This window comes from Chionomys nivalis, chromosome 10 (assembly GCF_950005125.1).
Source record: "Chionomys nivalis chromosome 10, mChiNiv1.1, whole genome shotgun sequence".
Classification (NCBI taxonomy): Eukaryota; Metazoa; Chordata; class Mammalia; order Rodentia; family Cricetidae; genus Chionomys; species Chionomys nivalis.
The window spans coordinates 34915906-34935839 of NC_080095.1; the positions used below are offsets into that span (position 1 = coordinate 34915906).

General features: G+C 39.9%; 1 protein-coding gene across 5 annotated transcripts in view; it reads left to right on the top strand.

The window, feature by feature from the left end:
* Window positions 1-19934, top strand: part of Cep128 (centrosomal protein 128) — a 335390-nt gene that overhangs the window by 247816 nt on the left and 67640 nt on the right. For all 5 annotated transcript variants that reach the window (XM_057783389.1, XM_057783390.1, XM_057783391.1 and 2 more), the window contains one exon: window positions 15477-15526. In XM_057783389.1, the coding sequence (XP_057639372.1) occupies window positions 15477-15526 (50 nt within the window). The remainder of the gene's footprint in view (window positions 1-15476; window positions 15527-19934) is intronic.

Sequence of the window (19934 nt, forward strand, 5' to 3'; positions counted from 1 at the left end):
GTTTCTGTATGCCCTGCTCCTGGTAATATTTATTATACATCTTCAGTCTATTCTCCTCAGTGTGTATATTGATTTGAAAACAAACTGCATGTATTTGTTCTTAGATACTGCTTTTGATATTATTGATGAATGTGTTACATATGCAATAAGTGTTTATGTGCACATTTACATGTATACCTACCAAAATAGGAAAGGATATAGAAAACAAAGATTACTGGAGTTATATTTGATCATTTTAGATCATGGAAGTTCTTCCTGACAAGATGCTTTTTGAGAAAGGTTGTGCATATTACCCATATATGTTGACCAAGTTTACTATCCCTCCCAGTCCTGCAGTCGTTCAGTCCCAAAGAAATACACAGAGGTCTACATTAATCATAAACTACTTGGCATAGTAGCTCAGACTTTTTGTTAATTAGTTCTTACATCTTACATTAACTCATTATTCTTGTCTGTGTTAACCATGTTGCTTGGTACCTTTGTCAGTGAGGCAGTCACATCTTGCTATCTTGCTTTCTCTGTGGCTGGGTCACAACTGCAGACTGAAACATCCCTCTTCCCAGAATTCTTGTTGCCTCACCTCTTACTTCCTGCCTGGTTGCCCCACCTATACTTCCTGCATAGCTACTGGCCAATCAGCATTTATTTAAAATACAAGTAACAGGGTACAGACCATTGTTCCACAGCACATATAGTACAACAATTTGGCACCAGACTCTTCTTGCCTCTACATATTTCTGTAAAAATTGTGCTGGGCAAAGAGGTCATTGCTTGAGTATAGAAACTTTGCTGTATGTTATAAACTCAGATCTAAAACCTTAGGGATTAGCTTGCAAGAACAGGATATTTTGTTTTCCAAACAGAGATAAGATTTTCTACTTTAGGGAATCTGAACAATGAACATTTTTCTTTTCTGTTCCCAGTTTTATAAGCCCCAGCCCACTCTAGATTGTCAGTTATGATTATCTGTAATGTTCACAGCTAATGCAAATAAAAGAAGCTGCTGATTGAAGGGGGGAATTTGAAAGAAACTTCTAGAAGTATTTTGGCAATATGAAATCGATTTGGTCAATGTGCTGGTGGGAGTTCATAGAGACGGCGTTTTTGTGCCTAGGACTCACTTCCACTCTCTAATTTGGAGAAATATACATTTATTTATTTATTTACATTGTCTTGATCTCCTTTTCACTCAAAACTGTGTAGAGACAGAAGCTAAAAAAGGCAAAATGCCTCGGTTGCTGTTTAATAATCCACCCCAGCAGGGAAGGAAAAGTTAATTAAAATCTATGAAAATGAAACAAGTAACCTTTAAAGATAGGCGGTGCAACAAGGCACTGTTAATGTGACAATTTGTTAATGGATTAGGCAGTTGTAATCAGTATTAAAAATTACTTGAGGCTTTCTTATGTTTATGAAGGCTACTAATTAAAGGAAGCAATGGCCTGTAAGATTAGCCAGGCAAACCGTCTGCCATCTGAACATAGCATGAACGAAAGCGCTCACTCGCTTTCTCGCCTGTAATCTTAGGTTTACTTCTATTTAGCTTGCTGTTTGGTCCCTTCTATTGAAACAAGACTCACATTTTTAAATTCTCATTAATAGTAAGGAGCAGCAACCATCAAAACTCCAACCCTTCCTCTTCTTAAACCGGGTTTGTTATGCTTGACTGCCCTTTAGAAGTTCTCTCTGATGTCTGGTTTGAGGAAAGCTGTCCTTTGAAGACCTTCAGAGTCTTTTATTGCCTTGAAACTGAAGTAAAAGACACTGATTTAACAAATGAAAATTTTTGTGTTATATAATCCATTTGTGGTGTAAAAAATCTATTTTGTGCTGTTTCAACTTTCAAATGAAGCAGTGATTTAATTTGTTTATTGGAACTTGAAGGACCTGGATAAGTTATAGAGGAATCATTGTAATTGTGAGGAAGAAAAAGGGAAGATTTGTGATTATGTAAAGCGCGCTCACTCTAGGTATAAAAGAAATTAGAGATATTAGAGATGAATGGGAATGATTTGTCATGATGCTCGTTATCTACGCATGGGCCTAACAGTGACAATAATTACTGAGACTAAGTGAAGAATTTGTTAATGCGTTTCTACAGAGTTTTTTGAGAAATGACTGCCATCCATATTCATCAAAGTAATTATTCTTTATACCTACTGAGTAACTCCACTAAGATATTTAGATACCAAAGCGCAGTGCTTAACATTCCTGAGCTAGAAACAAGTATGTCATGCACTGTAAAATTGCTAATAATAAAATCACATGATTTAACTCACACTTATAACATTGGAGACAAGAAACATTGAGTTGCTGTTTTGACAAGTCTGCTGAGGTAGCCACTTGGATTCTGGTACCTTGGAGCCATGCTAGGCTTGGTGCGAAGTGTCTCACTGCAGACCTACAACCATGTTTTCTGTTCTTATTGACCTAGTTCTCAGGTCACCCACATTTCAGATATGACTGGCTCCTTTAATCTTTGCCAAGGATAACTACTGTTGAAATAACGGTGCACACACTTTGGGATGACTAAAGCAGAAAATGCAGAAACAGCAGTAAATGGTACTGATAAAATAATACTGTAACTTTAATAACAGATTGGTTATTTTAATTGGCAATTTGTGTAACCTTTTCTTTGTTTTCATCTGATGTTTTGTCTCGGGGTGCAGGATAGCAAGCTACTGACCTCAGATATCAGGGTAAGGATGTAGAGAACAAAATAAAACAAAGTCAGAGTTGATGCTTTGCATATCAACTCTGTAGACACTTTTTGGATAGTTTTTCTTCTGTTACTTACCTACAATGCCATGGTTGCTGATACAACTCGGGGTTGAGTGCTTCTTTAATAATATTCAAAACCAATACTTCTAAATATGATGCCAGAGAATTTCAGTCATTGAAATATAGGGCGCCTATGAGAATAAACTATGCTAGAATAATTGCATGACTGAAGTAGAAGCAAGATAATCCAAGAACACAGAAGATGTTTGAGTGGAGTTTGCTGTATTATGGATTGGCTCTGAAACTTGCTGGATGAGTGTCCAGCCCAAAGGAATTAACTTATTGGCAGTGGATTGTTAAGGAGATATTGAGACACGGATCTCTCCTAACTTTTTTGGCTTCTCTCCCACTGGGTGAACAGCTTTGCTCTGGCACACACACACACACACCCGTCTCAGGGGCATATGCTGATCAACTGAAGATGCCAACCAGTGTGTCCAGCTGGTTACGGAATAAAATCTCAGAACCCACAACCAAAATAAACTTTCCCTCTTACAATTTTATTTTTGCAGGCAGTTTGTCACAGCATCGTTTCTGAAAGCTGATAGAGGATATTTGCTTTGAGCTGGTGAGCTGGTACTACAGTCATTACAAGGAGGTTTTGTTTTTTTTTTTTTTTTTTGTTGAGACAGGCAATAATTCTTTTGAAAGTAAACTTCAGGCATTTCTACAAGCCGTGTGCTAATGAGTCTGGACAATACTAGCACAAGAAATATTGGGTATTTTTTGTTCTTGTGCCCATCTTTAGAGTGTGAAATGCCTCTCTCCATACTCAGAATTTAAACATCTTACCTGAAACAGGTGGTGATGTGTTGTGAGGTTCAAAAACCATTAAGGAACAGGGCCAGGCTGATGGACCTGGGTTACTCACTGGTGGTAGGTTTTTGAAGTTTATAGCCAGCCTATCCATGTTTCTAGTCCCATCGTCTGCTTCTTGGTTCACATCATGTGCATGACTCTGCCTCACACTGTCTGCCATGCCTTTCCCCCCACGATGGGCTAAAGTCCCCTAAAACAGCAAGCCATGAGTTCTTCCTCAGGTTGTTTCGGTTGTGTGTTTTACAGATCATCAGGAAAGTTATGAATATACCTTTCTATTCTTGATGATAATCATTTTTGGAACCCAATCTGATAAATAGTTCTCAGCCACAGAATGTCTTTAAATAAAACGTATTAAGAAATTCTGCTTAAGATCGACTGATGGAGGAAGGTCATTGGTTAAAAAATAAAGAAACTGCTTGGCCCTCATAGGTTAGAACATAGGTGGGTGGAATAAACAGAACAGAATGCTGGGAGGAAGAGGAAGTGAGCTCAGACTCGACAACTCTGCTCTTTGGAGCAGAGGCCATGCTCCTCTCTCCCGGGCAGACACCATGAAGCAAGCTGCCAGGTCAGACATGCTGAATATTTCCCGGTAAGACTAATGCTACACAGATTATTAGAGATGGGTTGATCGGGATATGAGAATTAGCCTGTAAGGGCTATAGTTAATGGGCCAAGCAGTGTTTAAATGAGTACAATTTGTGTGTTGTTATTTCTGGTGTAAAGCTAGCCGTGCAGGAGCCTGGCAGGACGAAAAGCAGGCCTGCAGCTCCTCACAACAATCGACAGTCTGAGAAAGTTTAGGTGAGGGGTTAGGGAGACTAGAGTAAGAACAGGAAGGATACTACTATGTCAGGATGCAGGATTCATAAGTTAGCATTTGGAAGCAGAGTGAATGTATGCTCTAGAATTAGAATAAAGGTGTAGGGCCTGGGGATCCCACTCCTTCCTGAGAATTCTTTTGTGTGTATGTGTGCAAATGACAGGTTGACAATGGGTGTCTTCGCTCTCTCCTCCTCACTCTGAGACAGGGTTTGTCTGCTGGAGCGTGACATTTCAGCTGTACTGGCTTGCCTACTAGTACCAGAGATTTTCCTATCTTCTCTGTTTATCTCATCCTCACACCCCCGGGGTTACAGGCCTGTGATGCCACAACTAACTTTTTTATCTGGAGCCAAGGTGTCTGAACTCATTCCTATATGCTTCATGTTTGCAGAGTAAACTCTTTATTCTGCGCCATCTTTGTAGTCCCGCAATATTTTAAGAAGCATTTTGACTTTCTTCATATCATCCTTTTGGCATTTAACTAAACTACATTGTTTGACAACTTTCTCAGCTTGTTCTCCACACACTCAACTCAGCAGCAAGGACTTTTTAGTTAATGAGTTCTCAGGAGAGAGAGCCTATATGTTTTAGCATATCAGTTTCAGAAAAGAATAGAATATCTGTGAATGCGTGGGTGGTTTTTAATCTTACTGATAACATGTATTGATAATATGGCTTCTGTTCTGTGCGAGTTCAGTAGTCTTCAAGGCATTTTAATATGTAATGAATAATGATAAATATCATCATTTCTGCAAATTGGTGTGATAAAGTTAATTATTATTAGTTGAAAGAAGTGTGTACATAATCTCATTTAAATATTAAAATAATCCTTTAATTTTTTGCATTCTTAATTATTTCTTTTACTTTTTGAGATTATAATTGCATCATTTACTCCCTCCTTTTATTCCCCATATCCTTCCATATGTCTTTTTTCATTATTTGTTGTTACAGACATGTATACATTTATGCAGCACCTGGGTGCTGGGAATCATATGGTGCGACTTTATGGGTATAACTTCTTACATTCCTAAGAGACACAATCTCACAGCAAACTCCCTAATTCTTAGGCTCTTAAATTTTTCTGCTTCCTCTCCTGCAAGGATCATTGAGCCTTAGGTGCAGGAGTTGTTTTGTAGGACTGGGCTATACAACTCTGGACTTTAATTGGTTGTAGTTTTCTGTAATGGTTTCATATATTGCAAGAAGTTTCCTTGATGAGGGGTGAGAACTATCTCTGTGCATAATGACAAATGTTTTTAATGTAGATAGGGATTAGGCTGATTTAGTAAGATGGGGTTATATCTGTATCTCCAACATTTATGAGTTCACTAAACCTGGATAGGTGATTAGATTTCTAGTAGCAAGCATGATTTCTCTCTTGAGCAGGTTTAAGTCCAATTAGAGAACTGTTGGTTACCACCAAAGTATGTATGCCACTAATACACCCTTAAGGTTATCAAACCAGGCTGGTGGTTGTTGCGTTTCATAGGCACCATAAGGTGGTAGGACTATTGGCTGCTTCCCTCCTTCAGAAGCTTGCATGGTGCCTTCGGGTCTCAGGGAGGGGACTTTCAGGTATTTCCAGCTCTGGGAGTTCCGGGTCCTGTGTCTGAATTTCATAGTGTCTCCAACAACAGGGACTTACCTTCTGCTTCTGGGGAATAACCAAGGTCAATAGCAATAGCCTGTACTATTTTGGAAGTCTCTTTGATGACCCTGACCAACAAATAAAAAGAAGTCTTCTCATGCTTTCTGTTGGGTTTTGTTAGAACGACTATTTAAATTATATATGTATATTTAGACACAGATGTACATATGTTACAGACTTTTTAGTTAGAAGGTACATAGTAGATGGATAGACAGACAGATAGATAGGTATAATAGTATCATCCTTACATCTTATTTCTTGGTCACCATTCAGAGAAATGGAAAGAGGATTTGTGATTTTGTATCCAAGTCATTTTGACACCACTGCTTATGTCTGTATTTCATTCACACAGGAATGGTAGGCACAAGATTGTCTTTTCAAAAGTAAGATTCACACAAAACAATAATCTACTTTTAAGGGTACATTTTTTGTATATTTGTAACTTTTTACAATCCTTGCTTCTTTCTAATTCCAGATATAAACCTAATTAGGTCCCCAGAGTTGTGAGCACACTTCCACTCTCTTCCCTCTACCTTCTTGTTATTTCCCAATATACATTTTGTCTGTGGGTTTGGCTATCTGGCCTTTTCATAGAACCAAATGATATGGCTGCTATTTAAGTACCACTTTTGTTTAGTCATTCATCTTTTGATGCACAGTTGGGGTTGTTTCCTGTTTTGGCTATCAGATATGCAGCTGGCTACAAAAGCCTCTGCCTGGTTTGCTGAACCATATTCCAAAGCCAGATCTTGTGGGGATATTTTGTTTGTGCTTTAACAAATAAAGCTTGCCTGAAGGTCAGAGTGAGGAGCTACACACTAGTTAGCCATAGAAGAAAGGCAATGGTGGCACACAACTTTAATCCCAGCACAAGGGGACAGAGGCAGACAGATATCTATGAGTTCAAGGCTACCCCAGGCTATCCTAGATTAAATCAGTCTAAAGAGAACAGAGCCTAGTAGTGGTAGCTCACACCTTTAATGCCAGCACTATGGAGGTGGAGTTTTTATTATTTGGACCAATTAGAATTCAAGCAACAACAGCACATGAAGGGCCTCATTGAGAAGTAGTACAAGGAATTCCTCCCATGATGCCTAGGAGCTTTTTGGAAAATGAACTCTGAATATGCTGTCTTTGTTCCTCTTGCTGTGACAACATGCCAGGACAAAAGCCATTTTCGGGAGAAAGGGTTTGCCTTGGGCTCCAAGCTCCAGGTTATAGACTGTCACTGCATGAAGCCACAGCGTCAGAAACTTGGGGGAGCAGGTCACCCTGAATCTGTTGTCAAGAAGCAAAGAACTCTGAATGTGTGTGCTCTCTTGCATTTTTTGTTGTTTAGTTTTGTTGTTGTTTTTTTATTTCATACAGTTCAGGGCCAAGTCAAGGGAATGATGCCACCCACTTTTAAGGTGGATCTTCATGACTTAACCTGATCAAGATTATCCCTCACAGGCAGGCCCAGGGCTGACCTAACTAGATAACCTACCCCAGCAATACCCAGAGGCTTGTTTTTCTCTTAGGTGAGTTTATAACCTGTCAAGTTCACAATTATTACTGGCATCAAACTTCCTTAATAAATTTACTGAAATTTGTCATATTGTATTTTTAATCATTTTTGAGGCATTTCCTAAATTTCCTTCCTGTACTGATTTGTATGTATGTGCGTGTGCTATATTTGGGAAATGGGGTGCATATGCTTTCCTGTGCCATGTACATGTGGAAGCCAGAGGTTGTCAATTTTTATTTTGTTAATTATTTTCCCTCTTACTTTTTTGCCAACAGGGCCTCTCAGTTGGCCTGAGTAGGCTAGCTTCTCCCAGGAATAGGGCTCCCCGGCACTGGAGTTAACAAGTGTATGCCACTGTCCCTGGTTTTTTAGTGCTGATTCTGGTTGATCTAATTCTTAGACACCTTGCTCACACAGCAAATACATCACCAACAGAGCTATCTCTGTTAGGCTTTGAAACTCAAGTTTTGCTTCTGTCTTTCTTTGCTGTCAACTCAGATTCTTTCTCTGTACATTTCCTCCCCATTTAGAGAGCTTCCTTTAGACTCCTGGATACATATTAGTTTAATCTTTCTTTGGAAATAAGTCTTAACTTCACCTTCATTCCTAAAACATTAACTAAATAGGAAATTCTAGGTTGCTAGCCATTTTCCTTTCATATTAAAAAAAATGATGCTTCTTTATGAACTAGGTGATTTCTAATGGGAACAATCTGTGTTTTTCTTATTATTTCCCCCTAGAGTTAAATGTTTTTTTCTTGTTGCCTTTAAGATGTTTTATCTTTGGTTTGCAGGAACTGTGGGAACTAGGTGTCTCAGTGTGTATTGCCTTAGGTTTATTCTGTTTAGCATTCCTATGGTTTCTTCAATCTGAAGTTTTTATGTTTTATCAAAATTTGGAAATTTTCCAGTGTGTGAGCACATGATTGCTGTCTGATGGTGAGTTACCGATTCTGTTAGGATTCTTGTCTTTGCCTTGTTCCTGTATTGGCATCATCCCGAACTGTGCTACAACTGCTCGTTCTTCGTCCTGTTAACTGTTAATCGCATGTCTTTTCCCCCTGCTCTTTATATGGCATTTATGTTTTTGAATTTGTGATCTTAATCCAGAAAAAATAATGCAGGTAAAATTTTCAGTTAATATAAATGTGTCTTCATCTGAAAGTTATGACTCAGATTCTTATGAATGTCTTCGTTATTTAAAAAAATACACGTGAATACCAGGTAGATTGTGAGGCAGGCCTTCAAGCAGGTGCTGGAGACATAATGCTGAGAAGCGTTTCTTCCCCTGGACTATTTCACACTACCCTGCATCTTCTTCTTCACATCAGCATGCACCTTTTAGAGGAATGCCTTAATTGTATACCTTTGTCTGGATAATTATACTCCAGCATAGGGTTAGCACTAGGGGTAATTTTTGAAAACATTATTAAAAACTTCTGGAGGATCTAAAGATAGGACTCTTCCTTGGAGTCATCAATTATGACAGATATAACATTTGAAAATTTGCCTTGAAGGGCCACATTTTGATTGTTGCTACTTTGCTACAGATTTCTTTGCAAGGCCTTTATTGAATTCTGTGCATCTCCTAGTGTCCTCTGTACCATAGGGATTACATGTTGATTACCAACTCCCATGATTGCTAGTCAACCATGCCCTTAAATGTGTTCTTAGTAGAATATATTAATTCTTTTTTAAATTTAATTAATTTTTTTAAAAGAAAAGAAACTATCTTTTTTCATTTGTACATACCAATCCCAGTTCCTAATCCCTTTCCTCCTCCCATCTTCTCCACCTTTCTCCTCATTCCATCCCTTATCCACTCCTCAGAGAGGGTAAGGCACATTGCTTTGGGGAAGGTCCAAGGCCCTCCCTACTATATCTAGGCTGAGCAAGGTATCCATCCAAAGAGAATAGGTTCTCAAAAATCCAGTATAAGCAGTCGGAATAAATCCTGGTGCCACTGCCAGTGGCCCTGCAGTCTGCCCCAGCCATGCAACTGTCACTCACATTCAGAGGGACTAGGTTGGACCTATGCTGGTTCCTTCCTTGACCGGCTTTTGTTGGTGAGCTTCCTTTAGCTCAGGTAAACTGTTTCAGTGGGTGTGCCCATCATGGTCTTGACCTCTTTGCTCATATTCTCACTCCTCCCACTCTTCAGCTGGACTTTGGGAGCTCAGTCCAGTGCTCGGATGTGCGTCTCTGCCTCTGTTTCTGTCACTTGCTGAATGAAGGTTCTATGGTGATATTTAAGGTATTCATCAGTCTGACTACAGGGCAAGGTCAGTCCAGACACCCTCTATTCTATTGCTTAGAGGCTTAGCTGGGGTCATCCTTGTGGATTCCTGGGGATTTCTCTAGTGCCAGGTTTCTTGCTAGCCCCATAATGGCTCTCTCAATGAAAATATCTCTTTCCTTCCTCTCATATCTGTCCTTCCTCTATCTCGATTATCCTGTTCCTTCAAGTTCTCCTCCCCTTTCCCCTTTTCTCCTCCTCTTCCCCTTCCTTTCTCTCTTCTCCCCCCACCCCTATGCTCCCAGTTTTTTTTCAGCGAAATATATTACTTCTTAAAACTTCTCAATTGTGTGGCTTTCCTATTATGCTATATTACATGCCACAACTTAGTGAATGAAAACAGCACCAGTTTATTACATGACTGATCTGGAGGTCTGAATTGGCATGGACCGAGGTCAAGACTGTACTCCTTCTTGTCTTTTCTCGCTTCTGAGGTTTATGCCAAGTCTTCCTTCATTTGCAAAGTCAGCATTAACACGTAGATACATGCTGTCTGTGGGAATTTCCAAAGCAGACACTGTTGGTATTTGATGTTTAATTGTACTTTGTAACAAGCATGCTCTACTCCTTTCCAGCATTCCCCTTACAGGGTCTGTTTACAGCTAAATCATAGTATGTGCAGAAATCTGAGAAGTTTCTTCTAAAAGCTTAAATTTGGTTTGGCTCTAGAGTGGACCCTGTGTTAGTTCTCTAACCCTGGACAAATGACTAACTAAGGTGCTTATTAACATATCAAAGCAGATACTGTCTGCCAGCCTCAAGAAGCATAGCCAGTACCTGTCATGGTGACATCCAGCCTGGCATAACCCACAGTCCTGGAAAAATTGCCTTCTAACTTAAGGAATTAAGATTCAAACTTCTCACTCTGTGAACAGTTCAGAAGTAGTATCTGTACGAATAGGCACGACTTGATGCCATCATTTGGTCATAAGAGACTTAACCTTGAAGTAGTGTTTACAGTCAATCACCCAATCACCCATTCTCTTTTACATTCCGTTACTCGCATGTTTTTTAAAGCAATTTGGACCAATTTAAGATGGTGATTTATTTTTTAGTGGACACAGCCTTACTTTCTCTTTTTCTCCTTATAGAAATGACAGAAGCTTAATTGTTGGTTCCACCAGAACTTTCTTTCTGTAGCTTGGTTTTGCTCAAGTCCAGAGCTAGGAAGTAGCAAGGTGGAATGGCACAGGCTACTGTGCTTTTTCTGCACTGTTGAAGTTTGGGGAATGCTTTCCCAGAAATAAATTACCTCAAAATGAAAGCATGAGTACCTGTGTTTGTGTGTCTTACCACATAACCAAGACAGACAGTGGCCTGTAAACCATTTATTTATTTATTGAACCATCATGTACTGGGCTGGCTCAGCCCCACCTGTGGACTAGCATGTGGTTTCAGTGTCTCATAAGCCACAAGGGATAGACAGAGTTGTTTTTTTTGTTTGTTTGTTTGTTTTTGTTTTTTTGAGACAGGGTTTCTCTGTGGTTTTGGAGCCCGTCCTGGAACTAGCTCTTGTAGATCAGTCTGGTCTTGAACTCACAGAGATCCGCCTGCCTCTGCCTCCCAAGTGCTGGGATTAAAGGCGTGAGCCACCACCACCCGGCCTAGACAGAGGTTTTGAATGTTGCTCTTTTTAACCTGAGTTTTCTGTGCTTCAGTCTGATGAAGAAACTTTTAGCTAATTGTGGCATGCTCACTGACAGGCAGTTGGTGGCAGTAGATATGACAGAGTTTTAGTAATGTAGCCTGCTGTCTTATGTGGAGTGTCGAGATAATGTGCTGAATGTCCTCTTCGGTTTGTTTAAAATTATAACTGGTACTTTTTACACATTTTATTGATTTTTACGAGGCATACTTAGGGTAAATTAAAAAATAGCAACATGTATAATTTTTATTTTAAGTGGTTTTGTGTATTATTTGTCTCTTGTTACCTGCTGAGGATTCATTTACATAGATACTAAAATCTGGTGGCAGAAAGTCCACCAGATTAAGTAGCAAGGTAGTATTATATAACCGTCTCAGTAATATATTATCCCTACATTTCTTATAATAGCCAACACAATGCAAATGACACATAAGTAGTTGCTATGTTATCTTTTTAGGGCACATTGACAACATCAGGAAAGACCTGTAAATGCTCATTGCATACACAGCAGTAAAAGAATATTGTAAAGCCATGGTTGAACATGAGCATTCCAGTGCTGAGCAAGGGAGTGAAGCAGCCTTCCAGCTTCTCATCCCTCTCCTGTCCTGAGCTTTGTGAGAATAAGCAAGATTTCATGTTAGGATGAGGGGCCAGTCCAAAACACACGAGTGGGGAGAGTACCGTGTTCCTTCCATCCTGTCTTCCTGTGTTCTCTTAGCTTCCTTCTGTTGACATTAGAGTATTGCTTCTTAGCCATGAGCAGGAGCAAGGTTTCTCTAGCACAGGTTCATAATCCCAGTTTTCATTCCCATCAAAGGTATCTGAACAATTGAATTTGGAGATTTTAAGTTAACTTTCAAAGGAACAAAGGCAGTTCTTAGAAAGATGGGGAAGTCTTGACTGTTGATATCAGAAGTTTCCTAAAGCAAGTCAGAGGAATGTAAATGCATGCACTTTAAAAAAATTATGTAACAAAGCTGGGCGATGGTTGTACACGCTTTTAACCAGCACTCTGGTGGCAGAAACAGGCGTATTGCTTTGAGTTTGAGGCTAGCCTAATCTACAGAGGAAACCCTGTCTGTGTATGTGTGTGTGCGTGTGCGCACACGCGTGCATGCCCATGTGTGTGTACATATATATGCACATACACATATATTTACCTATTAAATATATATGTGCATATATATTTTTATTTTTCTTTCTATACATACTCACACATACAAATACACACACAGGCTCCCAAACCATGACATGAACACTTAGTAATTTTGAATGCTTGGCCTAGCCTAGGCTCATTTTTTACTAGCTCTTTTAACCTTTAAAATAAAATGTTTCTCTTTATTTACCCTTTGCCTTGGGACTTATTACCTTTCTTACTTCTTTTTTTTAATTTATTTTATTCTTTTTTAATTAAAATTTCCGCCTTCTCCCCGTTTCCCGTTTCCTTCCCCCTCCTCCCACACATTGCCCCCTCCCCCCTCCCTCTCTCCCCACTCCTCTCCCCCTCCCCCCACTTTCTTACTTCTGTATAGCTTTCTTTCACTGAATTTCTTGTCTGACTGACTGGCAGCTGCCTGGTTTCTGGCCCTGGGCATCTCTCTCAATCTCTCCTCCTATTGTGCTTCCTCTTTCAAGCCTAGAGTCCTCCTATTTATTCTCTCTGCCTGCCAGCTTTGCCTGTCCCTTTTTTGCCTAGCTACTGACTATTCACCTCTTTATTAGACCAATCGGGTGCTGTAGGCAGGCAAGGTGAAACAAACGCAGCACAAATAAAAGCAACAGATCTTTAAATCGTTAACAAAGACAGCAGAAACAAGTCTAACACACCTTCACATAGTTAAAGTAAGATTCCGCAGTGTGAACATCTTTGCCTAGTTAAAATAATATTCCAGTGTGTGTGTGTGTATAATCAGAATATAATTAAGTACTGAATGGTACAAGTGAGTGCTATGCTAGATATAAGTTATGAGAACAAGGCTCTCGGCTTGGTTTTAACACTACATAGGTTAGTTACGATTGCATATATTCACTGTGAGATCAAAGATGGCTTTCTGTATTTATTGTGAAAACAACAAAATTGCTCATGGCAAGGGGCGCTAGCCATACTCGGTGGGGACAGTATCGCGTTCCTTCACATCTGTGGCCATCTTATACTGTACTTTCCTAGATTCATCCCTATCTTTTTATATATCTTGTTGCTAAGAAACCTGAAATGCCAATGAAAACTCTCCCCTAAAGTAAGCCTTAAAGCAGTGCTATGCTGCGTTATCATTTATTCACTTTATTATGGGCGGCTGTGACAGCTAGAACACCATTGCTTCTCAGCCATGACCAGGAGCTAGGCTTCCGCAAAACAGGTTCCTAGTCCCATTCTCTAGTCCAGGGTTCTCTGCCCGGCAGTCTGTGTAGTCTCTGTCAGGCATCAGTCTGAGTCATCCATAGTCACCATAAGATCAGCTGGGCAGCTCTGCTTCTGGGCATTTCCTGGCTGCCTGCTGGAGCAGCCTTTGGGATGGCAGGAGTAGGAAGCATCCTGGGACATGTGTCTGATATCTTTAGCAGATTGTGTGGGGCTGGTTCACATGGTAATGCCAGTTCCATGTGAAAAAGTCCAAATGTGTAAAACCCGCAACAAAGGTTTGCATGTGAAATTGGGTCAAATGGCTAGTCTAGATGCAGGAAGTAGATCCCCATGCAACAGTAAAGAGGCAGGATAGCTGAGGACACTGGCCAATCCAGTTTGTTTCTTGTTGCTAAGAAACAGAAGTGTCAATGAAAACTGCTTCAAAATATACCCCCAAACAGGACTTTGCTGCGTTATCTTCATTCACTTATAAATAGGGGAGGCTTTTAGAGTCGAACTCAGTTCCTTTAGAGAATATGGAGCAGAAACTGCTTGTGACTCCAGTGCAGCACTGCATCTTATGGGGACGGCCTTCCATCTCTGTAGCCATCTTAGTGCAATCTCAAGGGGCATTGCCATCCATTATCACCTACCTGTTCCACAGTTCTGGGCCACGGCTGCCAGGGTGTGACAAACACCAGGCTCACTTTTACTCCTTCCCGCTGAATCAAGTTTCACACTTGCTAAAATGTTTGTGTCTGCCTTTCTGATATGTCTGTTGGATCTCTTCCAGTATGCAGCACAGCCTTTGGTAAGGTAAACCAGGCGCAGTGTTAGTGCCAATGCTACTTCTAATATGCACTGGTAACAGTGATTCTTGACAATTCTATCAAAGCTCTGACTCATCCCATCCTTCTTTAGGTTTGTGAAATCTAGTAAGATAGTAGCAGAGTGTGGTACAGCTGGAGGCAGAAATTCTGCTTGCCAAATGTGTTTTCCTTTATAGCAAGTACATAAATCAATGCACCAGGAACTATGACTGTCTTCGTGCAGCAAGCAAGGTTCATTGCTCTCTTCAGCTGATTGCTTTCCCTTCTCCCATTCGCTTCTCGGAGACCGTGCCAAGCTCTTGGTCAGATAGACCTGTAATACGTCCCACTCTCAGTATAAAATGATAATTAATAATGCTGTGACTTTACAATTGGCATGGTGTTCTGCTTCCATTCATAGCACTCGCTATTTCAGGGTGTTGCAATTCGTTATAAAAATTGGCCTGGGGGGACAAATTGGCCTGGGGGTGGGACGTGGCTTGAGAACTTAAGAGAAAATGGCTTGTTCCTTTTTTTTTTTTAAAGTAATTTTGTGTTACTTGTCAGTTACATAATGATTGAATCAAATGATTCAGATATCAGCAAGTTATTTTGGTGTCTAATTGAGCTGGTATGAGTCTTTCATCTGGCTTTGAGTTGACAGGGTTAAGAGTACTTGTGCAGTTGGAAGAAGAGGCCATTGCTCTTAACACTGTTTCTTGTACCTTAACAAGCATTTGCTTTAAGAAGTAACCCATTTTTACATTGCATTTTCATGGGTGTTTATATTCTTATTGTAGGTCTGTTGGAAGAAACTCAAAGAAAAGATGAAGAAATGGAAACTCTACAGGTAAAGTCAATTCTCAGATAGGGCAAGTATCATTGTGATAAAAACATTTGTTTTTCTCATCTACTGTCTGTTCTTATTACCATATTCAGACTGTTCCAGCACATGAGGTGACAAGTACCATATAGGAATATTAAAGTTGAAGTCTGAATTTGCTTCCCTTAGTTGTCTTTGAGAATGCTTACCATCAAAAGAGGCAACCCGCTCAACCGCTGGTCTTGAAAAACTGGTATGCCTTGGTGTGATATAATTGGAACCTTGGCATTAGGGATGAACACAACATGTCCCCGAAAGTAGAGCTGGCTGATGAGAATGCATTTTTAGAATGTATGTTTTCAAGTAAAAGTCAAACTAATTCTTTCTCAGTGGATACCATGTACCAGTGATTAACTAGGAACACTCCCACATCCATGGAAGGCAGGGTTTGCCATGAATAGACTCCCAACTTGTCATGGGTGCATGCACATTTCTCAGACTGGAAAATTATGTTTGAAAGGTTTTGTTAGACTTGTAATGAAGAGTTCCATGGTCTAAGCAATTGCTGTTCTGTCAGCATCTGAAAGAACTCCCTCCCTGCTTTCCCACAGGGCTGATTTACAAATGGGTAATCCACCTGTCTGTCTTCATTAGAGCAGATATAATCACCCCTACTCACCTGACAGAAGGAGTTCACTTAATGTCATGTTGGAGATTAAGCACTGTAAATACTTGGGGCATTTAGAGATCTTTGTGGGCCATGAGCAGTAAAGCAAGACTGGAGGATAAATTAATGAGTGAGAGTGAGTGCTTTAGGGGTGAGCATGTTTGCTTTTGGTAAATGAAGAATGGGTCAGGTTAACCACAGCAAGCAAGGGAAATGGTTTTTGGTTGGATTTTCTTCATTTGATGATGTATCCACTAGCAGAATACTGTATAGTTGATCTGAAAATGTTCATTATAGTTCTGGACATGTAGTAAGGGTGATATTTGTTAGCTATAAATAATTTTGGGTAGATTAAGGGTTTTTAAAAAATATCTTTGTCCATTAAATTGAGGTGTAAAAACTGAATAAACATGAAGCGAGGAAGAATATTCAGTATTTATTTCCATTCTGAAGCTAGTACCAGTGGTGCTTATTGCTTATTATAGAAAGCACTGTGTTACAATCACCACTGACCACAGAATAGCATGTCTAAGTTTATTTATTAGATAAACGTAGCCTTTAAAATTGTAGCGAAGGTCATTTTTACCTCTCATAATATGAATGTTGCAGTTGTCTCATTAAATATAGTATCCTACATTGTTCCTCAAATGTTTATTGATTATTGGTACTATTTTTACCGAAATGTCCACCATTGCAAAAGGACAAACCAGCCAACTCTCCATGGGCACTTACAGATAAACATTGTATGACATGATATTCTACAACAAGAGAGTAAAACATTGCCACCACGTTTCCTGGTGCTAATATCTGATGCTACCCATTTCAATAGAGGGAGATGACACCTCAGAATGACAACAGTTCATAGGCACATTGCGGAGAAGACTTACGTAACTGGTAAAGAATAGAGGAAAAACCCATGGAGCTGGTTATATATCCCTCAATTTCTCTGCTCCAGTATAAATTCCATAGGTGAGAATCCAGAGAGGGCCACTTAAGTATGTAAGTGGAGTTCTTAACCCAGTACTTCTATGGTAAGAAATGCTTTCCAAAGAACATTGACAGTAAAGGGTGGAAGTCAAGAGCTTGGGTTTTAAAGCTTGGGTGTGCCTCTGAATATTTGGGTAATCTTGGGCAACTTAGTTGACTTGGCTGTGCCACTTCCCTAAAGTGTTTAATTTCGTTTAGACCAGCCCAAAATAGTAACTTATTATCCTCTTATATGGGTGTGTATACTTATACTTATGGGAGACAGTCGGTCTGCATTTAGTACTTTCCTAAGCACTGGTGAGTGTTCTCTGTCCTTAAGCCTAATAAGTTTCTATACAGAGTCACTGAACAATTTTTTTTTTTTTGGATTTTTTGAAACGGGGTTTCTCCATAGCTTTTGGTTTCTGTCCTGGAACTAGCTCTTGTAGACCAGGCTGGCCTTGAACTCACAGAGATCCGCCTGCCTCTGTCCCCCGAGTGCTGGGATTAAAGGCATGTGCCACCACCGCCCGGCATGAACAAATATTAAATAAATGATAATATCGTACATGACACTACTGGGTGATAGGTATTTAGATAAGCGACATGTCTGTATTGCAGATATATTCTTACCTTTAGTGTCAGAATTCATGGAAAACTATTAAATGGATGCTTACAATGAAATATTGGAAAATGCTGTTAGAGGAAATGTATTTGTGTCAACATGTAGTAAGAATACTAGTCCTTGTTTGTTGTAGGTAGGGCCAATGAACATATGGAAAGCAGATAGGTTGACCTGGCATGAGATGATGATAGAGTGGGCCAGTGTGTAAGTGAACAATGTGAGTTATCCAGGCAAGCTTGGGAATCTGGGGAAAGTTTAGGTGCCGGGGAAGCCGTGGTACATATTTGGAATTTATATTTGATGTATGTAAAACCCATGAAGAGTTTAGAGCATAGAAACAGTATGATGGAATTTGTATCTTGAATGTATCTTATTATAATGTTGAAATAACTGGGGGCAGGTTAAGACTGAATGCAAGAGGGCACTCAAGCTAGGAGTTGTGAGTCTCTTGCCAAGGGATGGTAGTGTTTTATATTAGGTGACAGCAGCCAGTATGAGGAGGGGTAGGGGCTTCTTACTATATGTTGTGATTGAGAAAGGAGGGAGAGAGGGAGAAAGGAAAAGGAAGAAAGGAAAGAAGGAAGTAGAAATAGAAAACGAAAAAATGGGTTAACCTTTAGGAAGTAAAAATATATTAAGCAAAGCTCTTGGCTTGCATGATGACACCACTTCATGATGCTTATATTCATTAGCAAGTGTCAGAAACTGGTTATTTTAGTTACTAATATCTTGAATTGGGGTGGGGTGTGTTTATGTTTTGATCCCGGGTCTACAACTCAGAAGGGTTTGAAGTGGGCGTGAAGAGTTGGATGTCACTGATACTGCTGTCCACAGCAGTTGGGTGATATAACAATCATAAAAATATGGTGAATGAGAAAAACTGAAAGCCTAGGCTGGATCACAGGGAATACCAATATTTACATCACAGATAAAGACAAAAACCTATTACGTTGTCAAAGACTTAAAGTAAAAAACTTCAAAAGAACACAGTATCATGCAGTTTATTCTCTGGTTTTTTTTTCATATCAAGGGGAAATAGATAAGAGAACTGAATAAATATTTGTTGTATCTATGAATCATTTTGAACCCAGAACAAAAATTTACTCTCCTTTAATCCTGTTATGCCTATTGTATTGTATAACTCCCATGCATCTCATTTTCTAAGTATCTAGTACTGAGCACGGGTGTGGCCATAGTGTGTTCCTGGAAAGTTTTTACCACCTGAACAGATGAACAGCCCCCACTCACCTCAAAGCACACCCACTGGAAGACTACACTCACCTTGTCATTGTTCATTTTAAAACTTTAACGAGGACACTCAGTTTCTTCCCTCACGCCTCTTCTATCTGCCTCTTGCTTTCTCTCTTCCTTCCTTACCCCATCTGCCATCTCCTCCTCCCGTTCTGCCCTTCCTTCACTGGCACTTCATACGCCTGGCTTCTTTCTGTGGCTTTCATTTGTAGTTACATGCATGTTGTAATTCTTCCTAAGTTGTGGCCTCTTCCTAAGACCAAGTACAGTGTGTGGTGCAATATCACAGTCCTATTACATGTGGGTTTGAGATACATAGAAGGAAACAAATCTCATCCTCAGTCTTGATACTGGTAGAAACCCAAATCAAAACAAATGTAATCATTTGCCATTAATTTATTGAAATGTGTATCCCAGCTTGACTTCTTGCTGGGGATGGCTAGTTTCATTTTTATTTACTCAAGTATCAACTATTTCTCACTGACTTATATTTTTTCCTTGATGTTGCTGTGCAAACCCCACAGTACAAAAGTACACTTGATTAAGAAAGCACCACAGGGCTCGCAGAAAAATGCTGTAGAATGCATGTGGAAGCAGGCTGCCTTGGTCGTACGCCCCAGTATTGGGGAGGCAGACAGCCCGCTAGCATTCTTGGTGAATTCAGACAAGTGAGAGATTGTGTCAATAAATGAAAAGTAAAATGTGAGCAGCTTCTGAGGAAATACTCTTGATGTTGTCCTCTGTTCTCCACATACATGTGCTCACATGTGAGTCTGCACACACATGTGGAAACACACTCACACAAGTAACAGCTCAGAGTGCTAGCAAGGAGCCACAAGCAGAGAACCCAACCACTCTTAGGCCCCTCCTCTTTTGCTCATTTACACTCATTTTTCTTTCCATTTTATTTGAAATGGGTTAAAGTT